This window comes from Penicillium riverlandense (assembly GCF_028828495.1).
Source record: "Penicillium riverlandense strain IBT 135883 chromosome Unknown utg000002l_segment0_segment0, whole genome shotgun sequence".
Lineage (NCBI taxonomy): Eukaryota > Fungi > Ascomycota > Eurotiomycetes > Eurotiales > Aspergillaceae > Penicillium > Penicillium riverlandense.
The window spans coordinates 1694866-1722446 of NW_026643195.1; the positions used below are offsets into that span (position 1 = coordinate 1694866).

The window sequence follows — 27581 nt, forward strand, 5'->3', positions numbered from 1 at the left end:
ACACTTTTTGACGTCGCAATTCCGGCCTTGAAATACGCGTCTTAAGAGACTTGTGGCGCACCACCCTGAGCCCCGGTGGAATACAGGTTGATAAACCATGCTATCTATAAGAGGAGAATGCATTGTAAATATTTCAAATAGTCACGCTCTAACGCCTGCTGGGCTTGCCAGGACAAGATGATGTCCAAGATGCATGTACAAAGGTTACAGGCAAAAGGGTGGCCGTATGTCTGATGAAGTAAAAAGGGAAATAAAATTGAAGTGGAAGAAGGGGGAAAATCAACCCCGGACCTTTCGGTAGCTCGGCGGTTTCCAGGACTGCTTGATCAGCTTCCCAGCCCACACAGGGATGAGTGCTACAGCCACCACGGCCGCGACGCGCCAGACCCAGTCGATCGTGATCACGTAGCGAAGGTCGAAATACTCGCCCAGGAAGGGTACACTGCCTGCGAATACCAATAGCGTGCCGATCAGACAGACGATCATGATTGGGTGCCAGGTTGTGATCGCGATAGCCACCATACCCAGTTCATTGAGCACGAGCGCCGTGAATGAGATGCTGATCAGGCGCGGGCCGGTGATCTTGTCGAGCAAGATCTGAGACAAGCCTTGGATCACTGCGCCTTGGTACACCGAAATCAGCACCCAGGTGAAGAATGACCGGTAACTGAGGCTGCGTCCCGTCTTTAATTCTCTGTACAATTCCGGATAGAGATTTGCTAGTCGCTCATCGACGTCACGATCCCAGACAAGAGAGAAGACGGGAGCGTTGGTGTAGACAGTAGCGTAGCCGACCATGAGCCAGTTGATGAACAGGCCCTTGGGGTCGAAATGGCTGGCAATGCTGTACATTGTCTGGCAGGCACTGATGATCAGGCCGCGGTGCATGATGAACTGCGCTAGCTTCGCGGAACGCTTGTAAGAGTTCCGTCCGTGCCAGACCAGGAGCTTGGTGAGATGGTGGAATTGTGTGATGCTGAAGTCAGCTGCCAGCGAAGCCTGGCGGCCTTCTTTGCCCACAATACCGATTCCCACATCTGCCGCCTGGATCATGGAGACGTCGTTGCCGCCATCTCCAATACAGCACACTCGCTTTTTCGTGTGCTGGCGGATTAATTCGGCAATCTCAGCCTTTTGCGTCGGTGAGCATCGGCAGGCAATAACAGCTGGTAGGAGCACTGCAACTGAGATGAATCCTGTCCGGAACTGGCTCAGCATGAGCGCCAGAGACTCGCCATCGATCAGGAGACAGCAGTCGGTCTTATTGCGCAAGAAGTCCAATGCTTCCTGAGCGGTTGACTTGTCCGTCACTTTGGAGACAGTGTGGATGTATTGCCCTCGGGATACCAGCTTGGCAGAGATGGCAACACATCGCGCGGTCTCGACCTTGTCTCCAGTCAACATCCAGATCTTCACCCCTGCATTGCGCATCAATTCCAGTGACGATTTGACGTCCCGCTGCAGCCGATCCTCAACACCAGTGACACCGAGCAGCTCCAGATCTCGCTCCAGGTATTCAGTCACTACCTTGGCCATGCTAACATCCCGCCCTTGTAAAGACATAGACGCCTGCTTGTATTTGGCCGAAAATTCTTGATACTGTTGCAAAGAGAGCCGTTTCCGTCCAACCACTAAAGTCCGCAAACCTTCGCGTGCCATGTTTGCCGTCTCTTCATCGAGCCAGTCATTGGTCGCAACGATCGTTGACATGACAGTATCAGCACCCTTTTGGTAGAACCAGATTTCGCTGTCGGCTTGGCCGGGGGAATCAAGAACGTTTTCATCATGTTGGAACTGGACGATAATACCCATGCGCTTGCTGTCGGAAGTGAACGGGAAGATATCAAGGATACGAACGCGCACAACAACTTGCTTGGACTCGGTGGACTCGAGAACCACGCTATGTCGGTCCCGGTATGACAGCTTCAACCCAACTTCTTCGGCATACCGAACAATCGCAATCTCATCCGGAGATGATGCCTGATAAGTCGTAACTTTCTGCCCATCCTCCTCCTCGGTGGTTGGTGTGACGTTATGGCAAAGAGCAAGTGCCAAGACGATGTCTCGGACCCGAGAACCAATCTCTCTTCTGGTCCGCGGTGCTGTCCCGAGTCCAGCTTGGGTTCCAAATACAGTCGAAGGAGTAGTCAAGGTGTTGCCTGCAAACCCTTGACGGATGAACGATCCTACTTCGTCCATAGCTTCGTTGGCATACGAGACCGTGCCCACGTGGATCTTCTTTAGCTCCATTTCTGGATATCTTATTAGCAATCATCCACACAAAACGATTAGGAGAACCTACCGTTCTGGGTCAGGGTCCCAGTCTTGTCCGACAGAAGGTACTCAATTCTCCCCAAATCTTCCGGGATCGTACTTGTCCGGACCACCGTCCCTGGAATATCTTGGTCTCGCTCAATGAATCGACCGTACACAGATTTGGCCATATCGAGATTGACGCGCAGACTCATGGGAATGATGGTCGAGAAGAGAATAAGGTAAATCATGATCGCAACGTACCACTCTTTGTCATTCGTCGGCTGGAACCCTTCTAATGCAACCAGTACAATCGACAAAGTGAGCGTCAAGACACAAAGGATTTTCGTCAAGTTGTTGATTTCGTATTCCAGTAAGCCAACCTTTGACCGTGAAGGTGAGGTAGATAAGGCAGCTCGTGTTTGGGATCCAGTGTAGATGATGGCGGCGTAAGTAGTGGTGTTTGACGCAAGAACCGTATTGGCCCAGGCGGTGTTATCGATTGTCAGTGGAGCAGAGTTGCTGGTTCCATTTTCACTGTCCTGATTCCTTCCATCCTCGGCTTGTAGACCGGGCGACTTGTTGATGTGAGCATCATAGAGACCTGCCGGTGGTCCCAACTCAATGGCGCCTGCGAATTCGTTGACTCTCTGGTCGGGAGTACTTGCGGTGACCTTTAGTCGGGTAAAATCGGCCAGAGGAAGACTTTGAGACAAGACCGAAGGGAAACGGAGCTTCCAATCCGTTTCACCGTCCAGCTGATCGGTTCGAATAAAAGTGTCGCTGGCAGACGAATCATCAGTACTCAAACCTTCCTCCGGAGCTGGTTCGGACGGTCCTTGATTCGATTCGAGCAGATCAGCTGAGGTTCTGGGCGCACCTTCACCCGCTGTGGAGTCTTGACGACTGATGCCCGAGTCATTGGATATACTCTTCAAAATCACCACGTCGGCCGGGAGGCGCTGATTTTTTCCGGACCTTCAGGATATCACCAACTTTCAGATCTCGAGATCGCTTGACGATCTCCATCACGTTGGATCTATCGAGTGACAAAACACAGAACTCCTCCGCATTCGCCTCTGCGTCACGCCGCCGCCGCGCAATGTCATCCAGAGCCTCCTTGCCTAATGATATCGAAACCACAAACGCCAAAGGCGCAATATAGGTAGACATGTAGCCAATGCGCAGCATGGGGAGAATCTGCGACAAGGCGACGAGAAGGAAGTAGATGTTGAAAAAGAAGGAGAACTCGTTGTAGAGTGTTCGCGGCAAGAAGCTCCAGGGGGTATACTTTGCATTCGAGACAACGTTTGGGGGGTATTTTGCGGATTGGTATTGACCGACGAGGACCTCTCGCGGAGGCTTGTCTGAGGTGTCGCGGACGTTTCGTCGTAACCGGTTCGTTGCACCGGACAATAAATTGCTAGGGAAACGTAATCGGCTGACCTTGGTCGACTCATCGTCATTGAAGAAACGCACCGAGCTTCTGCGGTCGAGAAGAGGGCTATCGTCGTCGTTCAAGTTGCGCGAGCTGCCGTGTGATTGTCGTAGCTCGTCGTCTTCCACGTTATCCAGCAACGCGCTTGTGTCTTCTCCTGATTCCCTCCGGCCGGACAGACTGCGTCTCCAATTTCGACTTCCCATCCCCACCCGCAGGTTGCGGAGAGCAATCCCGGGTCCGTAGCTTCGTTTGCGTCCGTGATAGTCTCGGGATGGTCGCGAAGGTAGGCCCGCCGTTGTTGTGTTAGGGTCGAGTTCTTCCAGGTCCAAGTCGTCGTCCTCCGAGCCCGAGAACTCTCCAGGGCCAGATGGTCCGTCCAGAGGGTGTAGGTAGTCGCTAGAGGAGGGCATGGTGACGAATGCCCCGAAGGGTGTCCTCGCACAATCAGTCGAAGTCGAGCTGGGCGTCACTCGGCGCTGTCAGCCCTCGCATGCAACGAAGGAGGAAGACCCCAGGTATCACATCAGTAGTCAGGTGCAAAAGGAATGGACGAGCAACAACTGGCGTATGGGAGACCGAGAAGTGTCCGATCGTGCCTGCCTGGACTGCGTGATGGGACCGGATCACATGACGGAGGTCTTCCAACTGGGTTATGTCATCCTTGGGTGAAGAGTGTCCTCTCCGGATTAATTACTTCTCCGTCCGGTCATCGAATCGGCCCAATTCGCCCTGAGTGTCGCCGTGTCGAGAATCTTCCCTGTTGGATCGTCTTATTCTTTCAAGGTTTATTTTCTTTTTGTCTTCTTGCCGAGTCGGCCTTTCTGCCACTTGTTCTTATTACCACGCGGTTTAATGGATCCCTGAGTCGACGCCCTTTGTTTTTCTGGTTCTCCTATTGTTGATCTCCTGAGCGTCACGGGCGACGTGTCAGGTTGATCTCTCCGGACTGCGCTCTTCATCGCCAGCTCACTGATAATCCGAGGAGATACACGGAGCTACCATGGAGGATCTGTTAGCCGCGGCCGGCGATGCGGGCCCGTGGAATCCAGCGTCGAAACTGGATGATAATATTGCGACGACCTCAATGGGGACCGAAGGTCAGGGAGGCTTGGCGGATTTGATTGCGGCCGACGATGTGAACCAGCAGGCTGCCCCTGCTCCCTCCGCGCCGTCTGCCATGGAGGGAGCTGCCGATAGCGCTTCAAGCGACCCACCACACGCGGCGAACGTGAGCCAACCACTCGAGACGAAGGAGGTTTTGCGGGAGGATGATGCATCAGCTGCGGCGGACACAACGCAGGCGCTGGACACTGCTGGAATCAATACAGAAGTCCCAAATCAGACGAATGCAGGACCTCAGAATGATCCCTGGGGCTTCGAGGAAGCCGCAGAACCCGCCACGGACATGGCCACGCAGGAGATTCAATCTGAGCAGCCTCAGCCAGATCCGCAGCATGGTGATGATCCTTGGGGCTTCGAAGAAACCGCGGGACCTGTGTCTGGCTTGGCTGAGCAGCAGACCCAACCCGAACAACCACATCCGGACACAGAGGGTGGCCATGACCCTTGGGGCTTCGAAGAACATCAGCAATCCGTTCCTGAACGAGAGACTCACCCCGCGCAGCCTCAGCCAGGACCGACCCCTGAGACCCAGCCATCGTCTGATCTGAGCCTCGAGACTGAAGGTCAACCAGAAGCAACCCACGAGACCGAAGGCGAGCCAATTCTTGAATCGATCCCTGTTCCTCAAGCTCAACCTGAACCGACCTTCGAGACCCAAGCCCAGCCTGAACCTATTCATTCGACTCAAGCTCAACCTGAACCAACCCCTGAAGCCCAAGTTCAGTCTGAACAGATCCCTGTCCCTCAAGCTCAACCTGAACCAGCCCTCGAGGCCCAAGTCCAGTCTGAACCGATCACTGAGATTCAAGCTCCACCGGAGCCGATTCCGGAGACTCGGCCTCAGTCTCACCAGGTCCCCGAGCCTGAAGCTCAACCAGAAGCGATCCCAGAGACCCAATATCAATATCAGGCCGCGCCGATTCCCGAGACTCAAGTTCAGCCTGACCCAATTTCCGACGTCCAGCCTCAGTCTGATTCGACCCACGAGCCCCTGACGGCCGAAGCCCACCAAGGCGATAGTGTTGACGAGCCGGCCTCTCAAGTGACTACTCATGAGACAAATCAGGAAGACACCAGCGCCGAGTTTCCGAGCGTGGAGATAGCTGCACATGGGCAGGACCCATGGCGAAGCGAACCGGACGGTGAAGTGGAATCGGAGGGGGGCGAGTTCTTCAACCAACTCAATACTCAAACAAAACCCATTTTTGCACCTGAGGAATCCGAATCCAGGTTCGAGGAAGGGGTCCCATTGTTAGACGAAGCGGATTCTCGTTCGTCGGTTCGCACCACGCAAACCGAAAAACCCGTGGATAACTTCTTTGCCAATGACGAAGAGGAGGCAGATGGATTCTTCAGCTCTGTTCAGAATACGGAAACAAAACAGGAGCCCGCCCCTCACCTCACTCGCAAAACCACTGGCCAGGTAGTGGACTCCCTTGGCGTTGGCCTAGACTCTCCAGCTAGCGAGGCTTCGGCAGCTGCTCAGCTTGATGCCATCCTCAACGGTGCGGCATCTGAACCTCATGCACCCGAGCCCGAGACAGCAAATGAACCGACTGAGGAGGAGTTGGCTGCGCGGTGGAAAGCGGAGCTGGATGATGAAGATTTGGATGAAACCCCGGAGGACGATATTGCTGCACGATGGGAGGCTGCGTTGGATGACGATGATGATATGTTGTTGGAGGATGAGGTTGCTGAACCTTCTGCTGCCGGACAAGAACCTGCTATTCAGGACCTGGGTATGTCTAAGGATCCGACAGGCCTGAACAGTCCGTTCGAAAGCCCCCAAAGTCACACTCAGCCCAGACCAGCTCCCAGTATGTACACGCCACACCAGCCTTCCACTGCAGATCTGCTTCAAGGGCCCTCTATGCCAGCCGCTGCACCTCCTGTCGCCGCTGTGCCGTCATATTTTCAACAACAGCAGCCTCCGAATCTGATCACCAACAGGGGGGAAAGTTTTGCGGAACGGTCGAAGGAGGGCTACAAGTCACCTTATGACCTCCCAGACGACCTTTCTCGGCCCCGAAGGGCCGTCCCCAGGCCATTATCGAAGGCACCTAGCATGCCTGTCATGGCTCCACCACCGTCCACAGACAATAGCGTTGCCCAGCGTCCTCCAACTGCTTCTGCCATGTCAAGCTCAGCCGTGCCAGCTCCCCCTCCTATGGTTACACCTCCCAGGTCAGCTGCCGGTGCCCCTTCCAGTATGCCACCACCTGCTCCGAAGAACTTCTACGAGGATCTGCCACCGCCAAAGCCTAGGCAATCCAGCGCTGGACGTTATACTCCGAACCACCATCAGGCTGCAATAACTGGGCAGCCAGTCATGTCCCCACCCAAAAGCTCATACGCGCCTGCCGCGCCACCTGCTCCGCAAGCAAGTGAACTCCCGGCACAGTCTTCGTTGCAGCCGCCTGAACAATTGGATCCGTATACGAACACATTGGCTTCAAGTGCTCCCGCGGGGCCTAGTCTTGCTTCAAGATATTCGCCTCAGCCGCCTGGCTTGCAGCCACCGAAAAAGGCTCCTTCCTTGCCGAGATATTCCCCGGCGCCCCCAGCGCCTGGTGCAGCTGGTCGCAATCGTTATGTCTCTCAACCCTTGAATGTTCCCGGCCACAATACTTCTCTGCCGTTTCAACCACGCACTTCGAGCCCACTTGCCCATCACGAAAAGACCTCGTACCAGCCGCAAGGGACTCAGCAGCCCCCATCACTTGAACCATCTGTCACTCTTTCTCCTCCTAGGACACAGCAAGGACGTACCCAAACAACACCGCCGCCAGCTGGCTACTCTAACGTCCCTGGTCAAGAGAGTGCAGCATCAACCATGGACCAACAGCAGGGCACTCCACCTAGGAATAGATATGCGCCGCAGGAGTACATCAACGAATTTGCCAAGCGCGTCGCGCCGCCGACCAGTTATGCTCCCGCCGTTCCGACCCCAGCAACTCAAACCTCCCTGCCTCCAGCTGGTGATGAGCCATTGTCTCCTATGCGTCGGTCTCAAACTCAGTCTCCGGGTCAGCAAATGGCGGCTGGGCCTCGGCTGTCTGTTCCGACTACTTTTGACCCTCAGCAACGGTCAGCTTCCGTGCATGCCGGATCGCCAACCAAAGCCGTGAATCCATATGCACCCTCGCAAGCCCGCAACCGCGGCCTCTCTCAGCATCTGGAGTTCATTGCTCCCAGCGATGGACAAGAACAGGATCCACTTCAACGATGGAAGGGTGCCCCTGTTTTCAAATTTGGGTTTGGAGGTGCCGTGGTCTCCTGCTTCCCCAAGCATATTCCTCGGTACTCTGCCGGTCAATCAACGCCAATGATCATGCCCTCTCTTGGAGATCCGAAGGTATCTCGAGTAAATCAACTGATCTCTGCGGCGGATAGCATTGTTCAGCACCCTGGCCCCCTCAAGGCCAAGTCAAAGAAGAAGGATCTTGTTACCTGGCTTGCGAGCAAGATTGCAGCCTTTGAGAATGAAGGGATTCCTGGGTTTGGCCAGCCACACCCTGATGACCAGAAGCGCCACGAGGAAAAGATCTTGCTTTGGAAGGTCACCAAGATCTTGGTGGAGAATGATGGCGTTTTGGAAGGCCCCCCCACTGTACAGCAGAGTCTACGCCAGGCTATCTTCCCGCACCTCCAGGCGTCGGAAGCTGAGGGCTCGTATGGGAATTCGGTTGCTTCATCGGGCGGATTCAAGCCCATTGAGATGCCGTCTCAGTCCGACGCTTCTGGATCCCAGTGGGGCGAGGAACTTCGCCAAAAACTGGTTATGGGTGATCGAGAGAATGCCGTGTGGAGTGCAGTGGACCGCCGCCTTTGGGGACATGCATTGATCGTTGCGTCCACGTTGGATCGATCGATCTGGAAGCAGGTCGCCCAAGAGTTTGTTCGGCGCGAAGTGAGATCTGCGACTGGCAACACCGAGTCCATTGCAGCCCTTTACGACATCTTCGCTGGAAATGTTGAAGAGAGTGTTGATGAACTTGTGCCGCCGTCTGCCCGCGCTGGTTTCCATTTGATCAGTAAAACGGACGGTCAAGGTGCTGCCCGGAATGTTCTTGACGGCCTTGATAGCTGGAGAGATACCCTGGGGTTGGTTTTGGCCAACCGCAGCTCCGAAGACCATCAGGCATTGCTGGCTCTTGGCAATCTGCTCGCATCGTACGGCCGAACGGAGGCTGCCCATGCTTGTTTCATCTTCTCTCGTGCTGCTGTATTTGGTGGCGTGGATGATCCGCAGGCCCACATTGTGCTTCTTGGCGCTGACCACAAGCGTTGCCCGTCGTCCTTGTTGGACGAAGACTCCATTCTTCTGACCGAGGCGTACGAGTTCGCTACATCTGTCCTCGCCAACTCACCGACAGCCAGCCTGCCGCATTTCCTGGCATTTAAGCTTGTGCACGCGAAGTGTCTTGCTGATCGAGGTTGCAAGTCAGAGGCGCAGAACTACTGCGACACGGTGGCCGCATCATTGAAAGCAACCACTCGTCCCTCGCCATACTACCACCAGTACTTGTTCATGGAGGTGGATGAGCTCTCCGCACAGCTTCGGCAAGCCCCAGGCGATGGTGGCTCTTCGTGGATTTCGAAGCCTAGTATGGAGAAGGTCTCCGGGTCCATGTGGGCCCGCTTCAACAGTTTTGTTGCAGGAGATGACAGCGATGCGGTGTCGACAGGCTCGGGAAAGGGCGGCGAGGCAGCAGATTTCGGACCTTTTGCCAACGTCGCTGGAACTCCAACTGTCAGCCGCTCACCCTCTGTGACTGACCTCTATGGCTCTTATCCTGGATCTGGAACACAGCCGATCCCGGCCGCTGCCCCGTCGAAATATCACCCTTCGAACCAGTACGCGCCGAATGCCTCTCCCGAACAATTTCGAGGTCGGGGATCCTTCGACTCGCAGAGATCTGCCCCGCAAGGAGTGCCGTTCCCACCACGTCGAAGCTCCCAGGAACCGTCGCCTCCGGTAGATTCCCACATGTACCAGGGGGCGCCCATGTACGGTTCCTCCCCGTCAATTCCTGGTTATCAGTCAACGCCGCCTCAAACGTCCTACGTGCCTCTCGCTCCGGTCGAAGAGGACTTGAGTGCCCAATCACCAACGGTTGCGGCTTCTTCAACGCAACCTCCTGTCAACGGCCTGTTTTACCAGCCGCCGGGTCAGGACGCAGCTTCAGCTGAGGTGTCTCCCTACTACCAGGGACCATCCGACATGCCACAATCCGAGAGCCCTGCTTATTCGCCTCCCTCGACGACCAACGCATATGAGCCCCCTGGACTTAGTACAGGCCCGCCCTCCGCACCCCAGGAGGATGCAGAAGAGCCTTCTCCTGAAGCTAATCCAAAGAAGAAGACTTTTATGGACGATGACGGAGATGATGAGCTTCTAGCGAAAGCCGCTGCCCTCAAAAAGTCAGAAAATGATCGCAAAGCAGACGAGGCGTTTAGAAAGGCGGCTGAAGAAGATGGTAAGAGCTCACTTACTTCAATGTCTATTCTTTGTTACTAACCCCCTCAATAGCCAAGAAAGCGGGCCAACAGCCTGCGAAGAAGGGATGGTTCGGCGGCTGGTTTGGTGGAGGTGGTGGCAAGGAAGCAGACAACGCTGGCGGCGGCCCTATCAGAGCGAAGCTCGGCGAAGAGAACTCGTTCTACTATGATAAGGAGCTGAAGAAATGGGTCAACAAGAAAGATCCCAACAGCAGCGCTGCTGTCCGCGCCACCCCGCCTCCTCCTAAAGCTTCTGCTCCTCCCAGCCGAACTGCAAGCTCCGGCAGCATGCCCTCGATCAATGGGCCGCCTCCAGTGATGCCCTCAGGTCCTAATACTCGGCCTCCGTCCTCCTCCAGTGCAGCCCCGCCTCCTTCTGCCAGCCCTGCGCTGTCTGGTCTAAATGTGCCCGCGCCGGGCCTGGGCCAAATGCCACGATCCGTCTCCTCCAATGCAACTGTTCCAGTACCCCCTGGGTCCTCCTCGGTTGGACCGCCTCGACCTACCGGGTCTCTGACCCATGCGCAATCCATCGATGACCTGCTAGGCGCTCCTGCCGCGCGCAAGGGAAACACTGTCCGAGGCAAAAAGAAGGGCCGCTACGTCGATGTCATGGCGCAGTGATCATTGGATTGCTGGCAGGGCCATCCTTGACAAAAGCAGTCTAGGATATCCACATTTCTTTTGTTTTATTACGCTGATTTCATTTGAGATGTCCTGTATTCTTCTACCGCGATGCTTTTTTCGATCTTCACCCACCCACCCCCTTTGTGTTAATCATAGACCCCCTCTTGTTCTCCCTGCATTTTGCATGCTATGCCTCAGCCTCACGGGCCGGGGCAGACGCACCCCCCATCCCTCGGCGTTCTTGCACACTGACCTTATTGTTGCGAAGTCTTGCGCTTGCACATAGCCTTGCTTTTTGCTTCCCTCTTTTGGCCGGTGGCAGACTGTTCGCCGTGAATCATGTATATCTCTTTCCCCTCATCGTCGGTGGTTTGCCTGTGTTTGTTTTCGCGTGGGGTCTGGAGGTTTCTTCTCGTATGGCTTTGGCCATGCATCTGTTTTAATAACGAATTCTAATAATGCACCACCCCCTTGGCATGCTTTGTGATTGACTGGTCAAGATATCTTGTAGATGAATCGTATCGGCATGGGTAATAGGTATAACTGTTCGTACGATAGTTCATGATCGTCACAGTGCAAAAGAGTTGATATAGTACTGCGGGAACAGGTCAACAGGGGCTCTATTGAACGGGAGTAGATCGACTTACGGTCAGGCAAGAATCTTCGCGGTTGCGTCTCCCGGGTAGATAAACGTAGAGAACCAGCGCCATCTCATTAATAAAGCCTGCCGCGGTAGAATGTCAGTTTGATATCACACCACCAAGTGCACCAGGAAGAGACTCACAAGCCACCACCTTGGGACTGAGTCTTCCGACACTCAGCACACGTCCCCAGTCGCGGCCATCAATCCGGACAGTCGCCCACCCAGACTCGCCATCATCTTTAGCCGCGCGATTCCGCTCACTGGGCAGCTGCGAGTACTCCGTCTGCGACATCTGCGCAGGATCCAGCTCTGGGTTCACGAGCCCAGACCAGACACTCGAAAGACGCAGCTCATCTGTTACAATGGATAGCTTTAGTTTGCCGTGCATATTGGCAGACAGTTCCAGCTTGGGGGAGCTGTTTGTCGACAGCGCCGTGCCACCTGAGCCACCACTACCCCTATTCTCGCTGAACGATGCCGCGCTCATCCCCGGCGCGTCCGGTGCCAGCACGCTCGGGCGCGTATTCTTACTGTCTGAGGCAGCCAGCTTGGTAAACCGATCCGAGACACTCTTGAGTTGCTGCAGACTCGGCAGGATGATGTGCACGTCTGGATCGGGGCAGTGCGGTTCATGGAGACCGTCTACAACGGCCTCGTGGAGGATCTTGATCGGGACCTCCTGCGTGATCCAGACCTCGCGCTCTCGGGCGCCCATGTCTCCGACGACATCTCGATTTGTTGTCGTTGGGAGTTGCTGGGCTTCTTCTGGGGCGCCCTCCGTTGTGCTGAGCGTCATGTTCCCCGGCGTGAACTGGGTGGTCAGCACCGTGAGTGCCAGGAGCGGTGTTTTGCCCTTTTTGGTTAGTCGGAACTGCGCTGAGGTTGAGCCAACTGCGGACCGGAGGGCGCGGTGCAGCACGCTGACGTTGATTTCGATGTTGATGGCGCCCGAGTTGGACTCGAGCTCGTAGGTCGTTTCATCGAAGATGGTATCCTGGGTGGCTTGTATCAGTATAGACCCTAGAAATAATAGAAGGAGCACGTACGATCGGGATCTGGGCCCATACTTGGGTGCCTTGGTCCGGGATGATGGTGAAGCGGATCACATCGTATTCCAGGCGCATCCAGCATACCTTGCCCAAGGATGCGAGGGACGCGGTCAATTCTGAACAGAGAGTTAGTCAATTACCTGTTACTACGACAGGTACGCGTACTGGAGAAGGTCAGTGGGTTGACCAGTTGCGTTCGAAAGCGCATGATGAGTGGGTGAGGTGTGTTGGAGGGAAGAGAGAGAAATGATCCTTATCGGTGTTGATCTATCTTTATCACTACAACTACACCACCCACTAACGTCACTGCTAAGTAGTAACTAACTAACAGGCCTCAGTTGCTTCTTCTTCCCCACACCCATCCGGGATATTTTCCCCATTCACCGCCAATGCGGCGGCCAGTGCGGCGCCCACGCCCGAGCCATCTTCGGCGGCGTTGAGCGAGACCAGGTCCAGCTCATGCGGCGGCCAGTCCAAGATCTCGCGCAGGGCCTGCGCTGCGCGGCCCTTGAAGCCGCTGTACTTATTGAACACCGATCCATCGACCCCGACGTGGCACCGGCGCAAATTTTTCTTCTTGCAGATGGCCGCCACGCCGCAGGCATAGAGACGTGCCGCACGCGTCACGATCAGCCCGATAAGATACCGGCACGCCTTGAGCTCCTCGAGCGACGGGTCTAGACTAAGGTCTTCTTTGAACTCCGCCCTCATGTCGTCCAGGTACTCTGAAATGTCTAGCTCGGCGATGGACAAGAACGACGCCTCCAGGGTGTTTTCCGTACGCAGGCGCGTCGTGTCCTGGCCCTCGAAGAACTTTTCTTGTTCGTGCAGCGTGACCATCACCTGGCGCAGCATTTCCCCAATGTACAACCCGGCCACCATCTTTTCATAGATCTGCTTGCCGGGACGCATCGACTCTGCGTCGATTTGTTCGTCGAATGGCGTCCGCGGCAGAACCTGGCGCTCGTTGTCGAACGCCCCGTATTCCGTGTTGATGATCACCGTCGCGTCCGGGGGCAAGTCCAGCCCGCGCAATTTGGGGATCGCGCTGCATTCCTCCATATATGCCGCATTGCAGCCCGTGCTGAAGATGCTGCCGACTTTGACGTGCGTGTCCTTGTAGTGCGACGCGATGAGCGTACCCGTCGTGTCGTTGATCAGCGCTTCTACCCTCGCCGGAACTTGCTGGGCGAATGAGCCATGGTATTTCCATCTTGAACGAGCACCTTACCTTTCTCTGTAACGCTGCGTCGAGCTGGGGCACTATATCATGGCCATCCACGCCAGAGACATTGAAGTCCTTGGTCCAGCCCTTCAGAATCCCACTCCGGATAGACTTTTGATCCACCGGGAACGAGAACGTAAAGGCCAACGGCAACGGATCCTTGATATGATCTTTGCTATAGTGTTCTTTGATAAAAATATCCAAACGATCAGCCACAAAGTCCCAGAGCTGCTCAGCCGTGCCGGACTTGATCGCTGCCGGCAGCTTAAACTTGCGCTGTGTTTGTTCAAAGTCTCCCTTTCCTTCAGCCAGACACACATCGCACACGCGGAGGTTGGTGCCGCCCATGTCGATGGTGAGGATCCGCCCTCTCTCGTGGCCGGTTGGGTAGCCCATGATCCAGCTGATGATCATGGGCTATTCGGGAGTCAGTAACATTTCGGAGCTTCGTGCCTAGTGAGTCACTGACGATGCTGCCACCTTCCACTGTGAGGCCTTTTTCCAGTTCCCGGACGAGATGGTTGGTAATCTTCTTGAGTTGGTCGGATTCGATGGTGAACCAGCCCTCGAACTGCTTCATACGTTGCAGGATATTGTCGGGCATGCCTTCCAGCATCTCGGGCCGGTAGCGAAAGTGTTCCATCTTGGGCAATTTGGTGAATTGGATGCACCGCAAGAGTACACATCGCGGACATCTATATCCAGTGGCGTGCCACGCCATTATGCGGTCATGATGATTCCCCTGATGCCTCGGAGGCACTTAATTCAGGTATTCCATCATGCATTTATTCCTCTAGACCTATAGTTACCCTCGTCCGTGTTAGTCTTACCTAGAGTAGTTAGGGCTCCACTCCCCCTTTTGGCTCCACCACCAACCACGAACTCGATCAACACTGATTATTTTTCCAAACACACCCCAACTGACACTGGACAATTGATTCCTCGTGTATTGATTCGCGTGATTTTCCCATTGTTTCTGCTTTCCTCCTTGACCTATGTAACCACCGTCCTTCTGGCCCATCTATCCATCCACCGTGTCCAGTCTTCAACCGCGCGTTTCCCTCGCGTTCTTCCATACTCGTCCAGTTCAGTCCAGAACCCGATCCTCCCTCCTCACCCCAACCCGGAGATCCGTTGCAACACCAAACGCGTCTCAGCATGCGGGCTCGACAGTGCTCTCCCCGTCTACCGCTTGCAACCCAGTTTCGCCCCCCGTGCCTCTCCTGTCATCATCAGCCTCGCGGTCACTGACGGTCCGGAACCTGAGCTTAACCGGAAGCTCATGAATCGGCATGGCAGCCAGTCAAATTCCCTATCTTCCTCCAGCCATCCGCCTCTCGCCCGCCCATTCTCGAACAAACTCGCGTTCTACCTCCCCCGAGAGAAACCCGGCCGCGCTCTACCAGAAAATCGACCCCCTCTTGAGCAACCTCTCCCCCGAATCCACCCTTCACGCCCTCACCTCCACGGAAGCCGTGCCGACGAATGAGAAACGCGCCCATGATATCTTGTCACAAAGTATTTCCCAGGTGTCCCCCGCGGAACGGGCCCTGGGGATTCGCGCCGCGGTAGCCGCCCAGAACTTGGCTCTCTGGCTCGACGAGGTACAGTCGTGGGGATGGCCGAGTCCGAACGAGGCAAAGGCGGGAAAGGGCTTTGATCCTCCTATCGCTGAGCCTCCTCTAGATCCTGGGCATGGGGAGTCCTCTTCTTCATTCCATGTTAGCAGCACCGAGGTCGAATATTATGGGAGTTTGCCGGCGGAGGTGGTGGAGCAATATGAAACACGAATTGAAGAAATTCGCGATGGAATGGACGATCTCAACGTGGAGGAATTGAAGGAGCATGTGCTCAGTGCCCACATTCCAGCCCGGTCGAGACCCTCCTCCAACAACAGCAGCGTGTCTATACCTCCGCCGCTCAGCTATGTCCAGCTGAGTGATTTCACCGCCGTCATTACAACTACCATCCTGCGCGCCCTGCCGTTCTTGTCCAAGTTGAATAGCCTCCTATCAACATGGGATGTCCGCCTACTGGTCCTGCGCCAGATTCCTGGTCTTCTAAGGGAGCTGCACCTTACCCGGGCTGCTTTGGATTCCTCGCTAAAGGAATTACGGACCATTGATCTGTCTGATACCACCCAGGCTCCGTTTTCAAGCTCTGAACTGCACTCTCAACATGTCAAACTCGAGTCGGCCGTTGTCGCTGTCGGTAGACGCATGGATCGCGTTTTGGATGCGTTGGAAGGTCGTCAGGATTCATTGCCGGAGTGTTGGATCGATGATCTGGAAGGCGTCGAGTCTGATTTTGCTGCGTGGGTGGTGGAGGCGGAGAGATATAATATTCGCGCAGAATGGTTGCAGAAACAGCCTGCGGTGGATGAAATGCCTGGGCCATCTGAGCCTGAGCCTGAAGAACAGGAAAATAGTGTTCATGAGATGGAGGCTATTGAGGAGGAGCCTGCTGAGGAGGAGACCATTGAGAGCGCGTCTACTGAAAATGATTCCATTGAGCAAGAGCCCCAACGGGTTTCTGAAATATCTCTCGAGCACACTGCCCAGCAACCGGTTGAGCAACCAGCTGCTCAGACAGAGCAGGAATCAATTGTTTCCCATTCTGATGCTCCGGATATTCCGATACTTGAGTATCAATCGCCATCCGATAGCCCACCAGATGTGGGGATACCTGGCATCGTCGTCAACAAGGAAGACACTCCTGAGGAACAACCTTCTACTGCAGTTGCAGAGGACCAGCGTACTCCAACACAAATGGAATTTCTCCCAGAACGATCTGCGAATGCCGGAGAACAACAAACCCCAACTCCGTCAACAACCCAGCGATCTATTCCCGTCCAGGAAAACAAGGAAAATATTCCTCCGCTCAATTTCAAACAACAAAAACCAGGGACACCATCCTTCGATCAGTCATCTCCAGTGAAACCGGTTGCTCTATCTGAGCACAAAGAATTGGCTGAGGACCGCTTCACTCAGTCACAGGCCTCTGGACGTGAGGTGCCATCCGTTGATAAACCTGATGACGTTCATACGGACTTGGTATCCAGCAATGAGGCGAAAGGTGCAATCGACATTGATGCTCACCAAGAGACGACCGCCGAGATGAACTCCCCCAGACTCCGCTTTCATTAAACCGTTCATTGCCTAAAGAAGCCGAGCCGGTCATGACTCCCAGATCTACGGAACTTTCTACTATTCGAGATTCCCAACTACAGCAATTGTCAGATACACCCAAGGTCCCTGGCACTTCGACTTTGGCAGACTTCCATGAGCCAGTGCCTTCCCCAACGAGAATTCCAATTCGGCAAACCGTACCAGTGAATCCGGATAGCTCTTCACCCAAATCTAAAAGCGTGAAACCTCGACCGTCAACAGAACAAAGCCCAGCAGCACGACCAAATACTCGCATGCCCCTACAAAGCCCCATCAAGCTATCCAAAGTGAGACGGCCAGGGAAGCTGGATCTTGATAAGAACACACCTAAACCGCATCGTCGTCGGACTTCGTCAGGCTCCGTGGATTCCCTGCTTTCCGATACCTCATCACTCATATCCAGTGTCGATCCTCCAGAGCCTCGTACTGGCTCGTCGAACGAAACGCCGCTTCTTCGGAAATCGACACATCCCAAGCATGACAACTCTGGTGGTATGCCGCCGTTCAGTGGTCATACATTGCGAGAAGACCGCCTCCGCCGTCTGGATAGTCCCAAAGGCTCATCTCTTCGGGCAGCATTTCAACAAAGCAGGACCGTCAGCTTGCCCATGGAGCGCTTTATCAACGAAAGGATGGATATAAGGATGGGAGAAATGCCGGACACGGAGCTGCCTGACGACAACTCTTCAGCGCCAACACCACAGGTGCCTCGTGGTGCTCCTCGTCATCCGACACTCACTCGAGGGAAGTCTGCGTCTGAATTGACTACACAACTTCAAAGGTCTAGATTCGCCGACCATTCTCGGAATTTATTCTCGAGAAATTTATTCCATCGTGCCCTCAACACCCAGAGCCATCACAAATCCCATCTGCCGCTACGCAAGCGATTGACAGCGCATCCAAGTCTGGAAAGCCTCGGGATAAAGCGACAAGAGCTTGCATTTGTAGAGGAAGATGCAGCGGAGTTGCCGTCCGTGGAAATCCGTGCTTCGACGCCAATCAGACAATTCAGGAAACCAAGAGATCAACTTGACCGGAAGGTCAGCTCCATCTTGAACACCCTTCCCGGCCGGATTCACCTCGTGGATCCTAACAACGAACCGGATACATCTTCATCTTCGTCTTCCTTGGACAGACGTTTGCGAGGGAGGCTCCGCTCCGAGTCACCTACCGGTTTGGCATCCCGAAGCATCACCCCCGCTCCGTCTCTGACTTTGATGCCCGCCGGTCGTCGACGACAATCTGCCCACAAGTCGGAAGATAGCTACGTCAAACTGTATCACCTCCATCACGGTGGTCAGACTGCACCAACCAAACTATTTGTGCGAACCGTCGGAGAGGACGGCCAGCGTGTAATGGTCCGGGTTGGCGGCGGATGGGCCGATCTGGGCGAATACCTTCGTGAATACATTATCCATCACGGCCGCCGGAAGGTATCAGAGACGACGCCTCGTGTTGAGGTCCAGGGCCTGGCATCTCGCGAATCGCCAGCCTATTCGCCGTCACCGGGCACTTTGCTCTCTCCCGCCGCACCCACTTCATCCTATCTCACTTCTGGCCGAGCAACTCCTTCCCGCCCACCCTCTGTGCTCAGCGCCCACCCGCCTTCTTCCCTTACAGTCCGCAAAACAAGACGCGGGTCCAATGCATCTGATGCCGTGGCCCCTAGGGCCGTCACCACAGGACATTTGAACACGCTCGCCACGCCACAAACTGCGTCCTCCGATCGACGGCGTCTTTCCGTCTCATCCAATTACTCCAATGACACATATTCCCCCGCAACCACCGTGGCTGCGTCGATATCTACTCCATTAGGACTGGCTGGACCCAAACCCCGCTCGCGTCAGCTGTCCATGAGCCCTGAAGGTGAAGCCTGGATCCAGGATGTGCTCCAGCAGACTCGGCGCTCAGGATCGTCCAATCCACCACCTTTCCCGCTGAACAGTGCCCCGGACTATTCTGAACCGCCCGAGTGTGTGGATGGCAGCCTACCCGATATCTCTGTGCCTAAGAAGGGTCGCCGCAGCGTCAGTGATATTGGAACCACGGGATCTAGCAGACGGGTCGCCCTTCGAGGACTCGGGAGTCGCAGGTCATAAAACTAGAGTACCACATACCCGCAAGACATCACTGTCATCGCTCTCCGTCGAAAGTATTTGGAGCTTTGCTCCTCTTCCTTGACCGGGATTTGTTTACCCCTAATATCCTTACCTCATTTGCATACTTGATCGATTCCCCATCTCAACGAACCTTGCACACTATACCCATCATCATCTGCGTTGCTTCTTGTTATTCGTTTGGATTCCTTGTTTCTGTTCTCCTCCTCCCTTGCTCTTCATTCTATTCTGTTTACTCCTCACTTGCATCAGCGCGGCGATTTTGTTTTGATATTTGGGATTTGATTGAGATCTTCACTAGGTAGATTCTCCCGGCGCTTTGTGCATGCATACATTAACTAATGGCTAGACCCTTTTGAGGGATCTATTTGAACATAGACGGCATATACTTGCATCGTCAATATTATTCGTGATAAGCTGTGTATTGAGTTTCGTTTTGAGAGTATGTGTCATAGGAAAAAGCTGCGATCAACACAAACGAAACCAAGATAGCCAAAACACCATAATTATTTCCCTGCCTCGAATCCAGTCATGTCTCGTAAAAGGCTTCTGCGGAAAGAAGCAGAACAGATGGAGAATATAAAGCAATGAGTATCGTCCATGTCAATTTGCTTCGTTACCATCGTTATGACGATCTTTGCTCTGGCTGTTCCTGTCCTTGCGTAGTAGCTCCCGCAGCTCTGGTGAAATGACCTTTGGCTTGTCTGCCTCGATAGCTTTCTGCAAACCTGATTGCCCAGAAGCGCTCGGATTGACACTTGTGCTTGATCCCACTGCTAAGGGTCGCCGAGGCGATTTGCCTTTATCGGAATCAGAGACAGAGTCTCGACCATTGTTCCTGCTCCCCGGACGGCGCTGGTGAGCTGATGGAGCAGATGGGAAATTGTCCTTTTTGTCAATAGCTTGAACAGCGCGTTCAAAGCGGTGGAAGAGCGATTCAGCACGAGTAAGAATGGGGAGCAGCTCCATGGTGTTAGACAGCTCGTTAACTAGGGGATTTTATTAGCAAGGTTCTATTTAGGACAATAGTCAGAACACGTACTGTATTTGAGGACTTCATCAAAATGCTTCAAATGGTCCATGATGACATCACGGTGTTTTTCGAGAATGGCGAGGGCGATGAAGAGATGGAAGTTGCTGGACAAATAGTCTGTCCAAAGCGTTTCCCAAAGGCGGAGGATGTCACCCCATCCGAACTCGCGCTTGTACCAGACGAGCAGCATGCGGAAAAAGAAAAAGAAGTTGGTGCTATCGGCTGACTGCAGATGCAAGTAGAGCTGAGGATCCAAGAGTTGGACAAGGTGATCCAGCGCTAGAAGCTGAGAACGCATCCCAGACTGGTCTCGGAGGAAGTTTTGTTCCTAAGTATGGTATCCCTTAATTAGCCAGAGAAACATAGCTGGATCTTTTCGTGACGACTAACCATGCGGTTCATGAACCCCACAAATCCCCAGAAAGCCACCGCGTCGTCTTGCATGACGGCGTAGATCGGGGCAAGCAGATCGCTCATTCCTTGCACATAACCCAGGTCAGGGTTGTACTCGTTGTATGTTAAAAGCATGTCTTTCATCTGCTCCAGATGGACGTTGGTGCCCACATCCGCAAATGGAGAATCTGGGTCTGGATGAGGGGTGTCTTCTCCAGCAAATAGTGGAATGGTGCGGTCTGTTCGATGGACATCCTTTTCTGTATCTAAGTCAGCATCCGTCCTAGAATTGAAGGGATTGAAGGCGATCCTTTTACCTATTCGATTCCGCTGCTCTTTCCAATGGTCATACTCTTCCGTGGTCGAGTTACCTTCGACCATCCGTTCCCACCAGCCGGCCTTCAACCGGATGTATTCGTCGCGTTTTGAGTTCATGATTGCTTGTCGTTCTTCATGGCTGCTGTCCCACGGGTAGACCCCGAGAAGGAAGAGCCAGGCCTCCTTCCGAGAGCCATCGTTGGGATCCAGACTTCCATGAAAAATGCGTTCTTTGACCTCTTCTACCGTGACTTGCAGTCTTCCCGATATTGGGTCAAAGAAGCCCTCCCACTCTGCGAGTGTGAGGACCCGGCGTCGTTCCTGGAGGGCCAGGTTACCGGTCTCCAGTTCCAAGATTTCGAAATCTCCAACAGAGCTGTTCTCCATTTCCAGGACATCCTGAGCTGTCCATATGCGTTGGTTTCGTTCTTTCTCGCTCTGCTCGGCAACACTCATAGCCCACCGAGCCAGGTAGAGCCTGGCGCTGTCGAACTCATCCTGGAGAGTCTGAATCTCTGGATTCTTCATCAAGCGGCGCATTTGCGGGGGCAATCGGGGATGATCTGCAATCTCGTTGGCAGTTCGGCGGGTAAACGTGGTGATTTTGCTGAGCTGCTCGAGCACTTTCCACCGGGTTTCTTTGATGGTTTTCATGAATGGGTCCATGCCGGCGTCGTGCTGTCCGCTAGGGCCAGCAGCAGCCTGTGATTGCGCTGCAGTGAGCAGCGACCCATCCCCTTTCGCCGCCGGCCGTCCAAACGACAGCTGGTCTTCCTCGGATGGATTGATCAGATAAACATTTCGATCCACTGCCGAACGCTGCACTTGGACGTATCTCCGCAACCATCGTAGCACCTCATCTCCTCCCCAGAAAAGACCTCCTTCGCTATCGAACGGATCAAAGCTTTCTCGGACCCGTTTTTTCTTCTGAAGGATCGTCGACTCGCATTCGCTGTCGTGGAAAAACAAGGCAGGAAAGCTGTCGCCGGCCCGAGTGTTGATCACCAAGCTACCAAACCACCAACCCAAGCTGGGTGGCCGTACCAAGAGGGAGTAGATGTCTGACAAGGGGACCGCAAGGGAATAGAGGCCGATGGGATCGTTATGAGACGTGGTAGTCGGAAGTGGCGGAACGAGATACTTCTGTCGCGGCGGCGAACCGCCCTCGGCCTGATCAACCTTAACATATGTGCTGTAAGCATCTCCTAACGAAGATTCCGGCACCCATGCAAGAAGGTACGAGGCAGTGCTGGACTGAGCGGACGGGGGAGGCTTCTGCTGGATGAGGGCGATGAAGCCAGGAATGTTGTCCTTGGCGGAAGGAGTGGGATGCACGTAGACCTGGAAGCATTGTCAGCGCAGGGAACACAGATGTCATAGATGGAAGTCGCACTTTGCTCTTAGAGAACAGCAGCTTGACCCCGCGGCCCGAGGCGGCGTGAGCGATCGTGTTGTACTCTCCCTCGTCATCGTCGCTTACATCGTAGAAGGATGCTGAGGGCGACGGGGGAGATGGGGGAGGAGTGTATTTGACGGGTTCCGCCATGGTTTTTAGGCAGGGAGCATGTCAAAGTGAGAAAAAAGAGAGCGAGAAGAGAGAGAGAGAGAGAGAGTGAGTTGAGAGAGAGACAGCGACGTAATGCCGATAAGATAAGGCGATCGCCTGACTTTTCCCCAGGCTCTTCTCTCCTGGTCATCCTTGCTAGAGTAGAGATGATTGCTACTTGTCTTATTATAATTATCACTGTTATTATCATGTTGTATTTCCTCTATATACACAGATGTTTCTCTTTGATTCTTTCGTTTCCCAGATGGAGACCTCTGTTTGCTCAAGGCTGCCGGTTTCTACCTCGTCTAGGCAGCAACTAACCCTAACCCCCTTCATTACCCTATCATCATGTGGTATGGATAAGCAGAATATACCTGTCTGGGGCTCATGTCAGTGACAGTGAGAGAAGATTTAACTATGACTTATAGATCTATGATTCTGAGTTTGGAATATTCACCGGAAGGAAAGCCTAGAAAATAAAATCAGATCTTATATTCAACTACAACACTGTACTAGGCTCCAAAAATAGGCAATGGACAGCTCAGAGTTGTGCTCAATGCTAATCAGTCAGGCGATGGCCTGGATTCGCTGAGAATCGTTCTCATGGCCGCAGAGACCCAAGTCTTCCAAAATGAACGCGTTGAGTATTTACAAGAGCCTGATACGTTCAACAAACTCCAAGGCTTGACACAATAACGATCAACCTTATCGACCAGACTGAAGATCTGCCTTTATCAACCTAGTGCCTACGCAGAAGAGAAGTATTGTCAGCACGGCAGATCGGCATGGGCACCCTGTTCTTCGCTACTTACGAGGCGCTCTTTACAACACTCCGGATATGCTTGTCGGCAACACAAATCGACACAGACGCCTATATACCCAACTTCCAAACATAGTGGAACAGTCCGAACTGCTCTTGATGCTACTGCACGACTAGACCGCACACAACCACCGTACACATTTGAACTCAGCATCGGTCTTCCGCTTTGGTTCACCTGTCTCAGATGCCACGAACCAAGAATCCGGCGCACGGCATTCGCCTTAATACGCCGCTCGCTTCGGGAGCTAGGGCTCTACCAGACCCACTCCGCGGCCACTTTCGGCGAGCAGGTCATGGTGTTAGAAGAAAGATACGGGATGGCAATGGACGCAGCTCAAGCGAGAGCCAGTCCTGCAGTACGAGAATCAACCAACCCGCCTAGTGAACCTCAATCGGACAGGCAAGGCATGCTTAGTGCATATGTTTCATGCTTGGGGCTTCAAAAATTCAATATCGACAGCAATGTTCATACCGGGAGAGGCACGCATGAAACCCATCAAGATCAGAAAGCGGCGAGAGGCGAGCACTTAAACGGACAAGGGAAAATCCAAGTCGTGCCATAATAATCTGCCTCCTGGAGCATGGACGGCTTGGGTAACATGAAAAGCCACAGGCTTCCTTTTCTGGCTTTCCTATGTCCTTAAAATGGATGTAAACAAAAGGGCTGAGTTTGTGGTCCGCCAGGACATTCTGATTCAGAGTTACCTAAACTCAAAGGCACCGAAACGTAGTCATTTCCTGCCCATCGGGCCGCGCTTTTCGCACTCTCCACCGCTGCACATCCCACATGCCCTCATCGGGAATTATAAGGCAGAATATATCGCCTATACGTATGTCCAGGAGGCCCGACGGTGCTCATGAGTCAGCTTTCTCAGTCGGGGTGTCCACTTGACCTGGCGTTGTTCGGCGGGATTTGATAACTGCTTTGGGAAACGATATACCGCGGCCGGGCCAGATCACACCGTGATAGCCACGAGGACGGTGGCCATTGTATTACGAGAGCTCTGTGAAGTTTAGAAATCTTGGGCTAACTATAAAAAAGTGTATCACGGTCACTGTCATCGGCAATCATCTATCATCGGTCTGAGAGCCATAACAAGTAACAACACCACAATGTCTGAGCTCACTCGTACCCTGCCCGCATCCTGGTACTGCAGCGAACCGCTGTACCAGATGGAACGACGAGCAGTGTTTATGAAGGTATGTCTACAGTTATGTCAATATTACGTTAACTAAAACTTTGCAGTCCTGGTATCTGCTCGGCCCCGTGACGAGATTCCTGAACGTGGGCGAAAAGGTCGACTATGAGGTTGGCCAACAGCCTATTTATGCAGTTCGCGTATCTGGCGAAACCAAGCTTCCATTTTCAGAGGAGCTCAAAGTGTTCTCCGCGAAGACGGTGGGTACAACTCGGACAACGCGCCTTCAGACGGCACTTTGAGGGTATTCAGCTCATATGGAACGATATACAGGAGAAGGAGCTGCGCTGCCATGTCACTCCAACAGGTCTTCTTTTCTCCACAATCTCCGATGATGCTCCCACCTTCCATGAGTTCTTTCCTGAACTTGAGGAGCTACTAGGAAAAGTCGATTTCACTCGACTGCCTCACCGGCGCAGTATCCGCTATGAAGGACGATTCAACTGGAAGACCATGTGAGTGCCAAGCCAGCTGCTACCTCTTTGGATACTAACATCTGCTCTACCAGGGTGGATGGCTACCAGGAGTGTCTGCACTGCCAGTACACTCACCCATCCTTCTCTATCTACTATCCGCCAACATTCTACACTGTGCGCAACAAGCACAACTTCTCGCAGCATATCGCCGACCCCGACAAGCCAGATGACGGTCTATTCCTGTATTTCTTTCCCATCTGCACGCTGAACGTCTACGGTGGCGGCATGTCTTCGTTCCGGGTTTGTCCCACTGCAGACCCCCAGGTCACACGCATGGAATTTGACTACTACCACCTCGAGTCCGGGGACAAGTTCGAGGATTACTTCAAGTTTGTGCGCCAGGTGGCCATGGAAGACTACGAGCTGTGCGAGAAGGCCCAGGATAACCTCGCCAAAGGAGTTTACCACGAGGGAATCCTAAATCCCGAGAAAGAGAACGGCGTTTCCTGTAGGTTCTTGATTCGGAATTGTTTCCGTTATTTCGGATATTAATAAATTCTACCAGATTACCAGGGCCGGGTTTTCGACATGGTCTGCGAGCAGCACGAAGCCGACCGGAGAAAGGACACTGATGCTGCACGGGAGACTGTGGTTGCACCATCGATGGTGGAGATGGCGGCGTAGAGTATTTTTAGTTAGGTAATGAAAGTTCACCCGAAGAGTCTGGAATTGCAAAGCCTTCATCCTATGTGGGGAGTCTGTCAATCAAGTTTAGCCGATGTCCGGTATGTAGTGACCAAGTGGGCACGCGATGTGCAACGCCATGGGAGCTGGAAATTCCAACTGAAACGGGTAATGGAGGGGCATCGCATGTGGGGAGAACTATATAACAGCCATGTAAGCCGAAAGATAGGAACAACAATAATCTATCTATTATTCAGTTTGCTAAGAATGGAATCTGAGGAATTGGTCGAAGCATCTTCTTTGCTCTCGCCAGGCACCATCCTGGTGGGCTTCATCGCGATTCTCTTCTTGCTCACCCAAGCATGGCCGCATCTATCGCGCCAGAACCAGGCCAAAGGAACCAGTGCTTTGGCACCTACAGAGTCTGAGCATAGCTCACAACTATCCGTTTCTAAGGAGCCCGAGGTCCCAGAAGGATGGTGGTCTGGCCGCGACGCCTTCGAGCTGGAACGACGCGCCATCTTCAGCAAGGTAATGAACTATGGGCTGGAAACTATATTTTCAATGATATCCTGGCTCACATCATTCAGACTTGGATCTACCTCGCCCATCGCTCCCAGCTCACCAAGGCCGGAGCCTATCAGTCCTTCGACATCGCGGGCTTCCCCGTCTTCTTGATCCGCGGCAAAGATGACAAGATCCGGGCGTTCCACAATGTTTGCCGCCATCGTGCATACACAATCACCCGCAAAGAATCTGGGGCATCAACCGTACTTGGATGTCGATATCATGGCTGGAGCTACGATACTCGCGGGCACTTGGTCAAGGCACCACAGTTTGACGACGTGCCTGGATTTGATAAGTCGCAGAACGGACTCTTTGAGATCCACGCGCATACTACCGAGCACGGCTGGGTCTTTGTTAACCTCGATTCTGGAGAGCCGAGTCCATTTAACAGTTCTACAGCGTTATCGTTGAGAAAGTTTGCAAACGCTGCTGGATTGTCCTCCCGAGACACGTGGGTTACCGGACAGACCTTGCCGGGGACCTTTAATTGGAAACTGGGCCGTGAGTTATACATAGTACACTACTGATAAATCCAGCTAACACAACTCCGTCAAAGTGAGCCCTCGTCACAATGAGATTTTGAAAACCAAATTGGAGGAACGAGCATCTGAGCTATTGGCGCCTTCCATGGTCACCAGGGCTGCCAGAATTATCTCACAAAAGCGCGGCTCGCAAGAGTGCTCTCTCTCTCCCGGTACTCTGATTTATTCCTTTGAAAACGCAAGGATATGGCTTTCCTTGACGTTCCTTCCGTCATCCGCCACAAGCACAAATGTTCGCTATGACTTATTCAAGTCCTCAGACTGCAATGCAGCGGAATTCTCGAAGGGTCTGGAAGATACAGTGCGGGATCTCACACAGCAGATCGAGTCTGAATTTCAGTCCCTCGCTGAGATACCCGGGTATGTTCATAACTATAGCCTGGCTCCTTCTGCTATGATCTGACAGTACGGGCCTTGATATAGGTCTACAAATCAACTTTCCGAAGACATCGACTGGAACACTACAGGTATTATTGACAAATCCTGCGGCGTCGATATAGCTAAGTCATTCCTTACTAAATGCCGTCCAGGTACTCCACGCCTTGTTCTGGATCGAATCCAAGAACACGCAAAGCTGGAGAAAAAGCGAGGAGCCCAAATATCTCCTGCGATGCGTCAGCCTAAGGCGAGCTCGCTTTTCCAGAAAGCTGAACAAGGTAAGTCATTTACATTCTTAAACAATTATGTTATACATATGTTGGCTGACGACTGGCTCAGTGTGCAAGGAGTTGGACTGTATCGGCGGTGGATCACAGAATGCAGCGCTTCCCTCAGGTAGCCTTGCATGGTAGATTGAGTCTTGAAGTGGAGAAAGTTGAAATTAGAATGTCGTTCGTTGTTTGTTGCAGTTAATTGTGGGCGGGTACATTCCTATACACTTTGGCGACATATATCTCCTGTCAACCCATTCTCCT

At 53.5% G+C, this 27581-nt stretch overlaps 9 protein-coding genes across 9 annotated transcripts; 5 read left to right on the plus strand and 4 right to left on the minus strand.

Moving 5' to 3' along the window:
- Nucleotides 1-279: 279 nt before the first annotated feature.
- Nucleotides 280-4104, minus strand: N7474_002986 (aminophospholipid-translocating P4-type ATPase NEO1; the record flags this gene model as incomplete). The annotated part of the gene is made up of 3 exons (XM_057194401.1): nt 280-2252; nt 2303-3151; nt 3198-4104. 3 exons carry the CDS (start codon nt 4102-4104, stop codon nt 280-282), a joined length of 3729 nt encoding a protein of 1242 aa, XP_057055756.1.
- A 590-nt stretch (nt 4105-4694) lies between these two features.
- Nucleotides 4695-10942, plus strand: sec16 (COPII coat assembly protein SEC16; the record flags this gene model as incomplete). The annotated part of the gene is made up of 2 exons (XM_057194402.1): nt 4695-10296; nt 10350-10942. The coding sequence occupies 2 exons, from the start codon at nt 4695-4697 to the stop codon at nt 10940-10942; spliced, it is 6195 nt and encodes a 2064-aa protein (XP_057055757.1).
- Nucleotides 10943-11513: 571 nt separating this feature from the next.
- On the minus strand, nt 11514-12845 carry N7474_002988 (checkpoint protein HUS1 family protein; the record flags this gene model as incomplete). The annotated part of the gene is made up of 5 exons (XM_057194403.1): nt 11514-11540; nt 11593-11669; nt 11730-12582; nt 12635-12753; nt 12803-12845. The coding sequence occupies 5 exons, from the start codon at nt 12843-12845 to the stop codon at nt 11514-11516; spliced, it is 1119 nt and encodes a 372-aa protein (XP_057055758.1).
- Nucleotides 12846-12961: 116 nt separating this feature from the next.
- Nucleotides 12962-14583, minus strand: hxkB (putative hexokinase; the record flags this gene model as incomplete). Its single annotated transcript, XM_057194404.1, has 3 exons — nt 12962-13822; nt 13869-14279; nt 14332-14583. 3 exons carry the CDS (start codon nt 14581-14583, stop codon nt 12962-12964), a joined length of 1524 nt encoding a protein of 507 aa, XP_057055759.1.
- A 571-nt stretch (nt 14584-15154) lies between these two features.
- Nucleotides 15155-17008, plus strand: N7474_002990 (uncharacterized protein; the record flags this gene model as incomplete). The annotated part of the gene is made up of 1 exon (XM_057194405.1): nt 15155-17008. The coding sequence occupies one exon, from the start codon at nt 15155-15157 to the stop codon at nt 17006-17008; it is 1854 nt and encodes a 617-aa protein (XP_057055760.1).
- A 275-nt stretch (nt 17009-17283) lies between these two features.
- Nucleotides 17284-19128, plus strand: N7474_002991 (uncharacterized protein; the record flags this gene model as incomplete). The annotated part of the gene is made up of 1 exon (XM_057194406.1): nt 17284-19128. The coding sequence occupies one exon, from the start codon at nt 17284-17286 to the stop codon at nt 19126-19128; it is 1845 nt and encodes a 614-aa protein (XP_057055761.1).
- Nucleotides 19129-19749: 621 nt separating this feature from the next.
- On the minus strand, nt 19750-22436 carry N7474_002992 (GTPase-activating protein GYP7; the record flags this gene model as incomplete). Its single annotated transcript, XM_057194407.1, has 5 exons — nt 19750-20135; nt 20189-20507; nt 20570-20832; nt 20890-22231; nt 22284-22436. 5 exons carry the CDS (start codon nt 22434-22436, stop codon nt 19750-19752), a joined length of 2463 nt encoding a protein of 820 aa, XP_057055762.1.
- Nucleotides 22437-24372: 1936 nt separating this feature from the next.
- Nucleotides 24373-25558, plus strand: N7474_002993 (aromatic ring-hydroxylating oxygenase subunit alpha; the record flags this gene model as incomplete). The annotated part of the gene is made up of 5 exons (XM_057194408.1): nt 24373-24459; nt 24506-24658; nt 24732-24913; nt 24967-25382; nt 25440-25558. 5 exons carry the CDS (start codon nt 24373-24375, stop codon nt 25556-25558), a joined length of 957 nt encoding a protein of 318 aa, XP_057055763.1.
- A 267-nt stretch (nt 25559-25825) lies between these two features.
- Nucleotides 25826-27458, plus strand: N7474_002994 (putative iron-sulfur cluster-binding protein; the record flags this gene model as incomplete). Its single annotated transcript, XM_057194409.1, has 6 exons — nt 25826-26089; nt 26149-26626; nt 26682-27027; nt 27091-27134; nt 27198-27323; nt 27385-27458. The coding sequence occupies 6 exons, from the start codon at nt 25826-25828 to the stop codon at nt 27456-27458; spliced, it is 1332 nt and encodes a 443-aa protein (XP_057055764.1).
- Nucleotides 27459-27581: the final 123 nt, after the last annotated feature.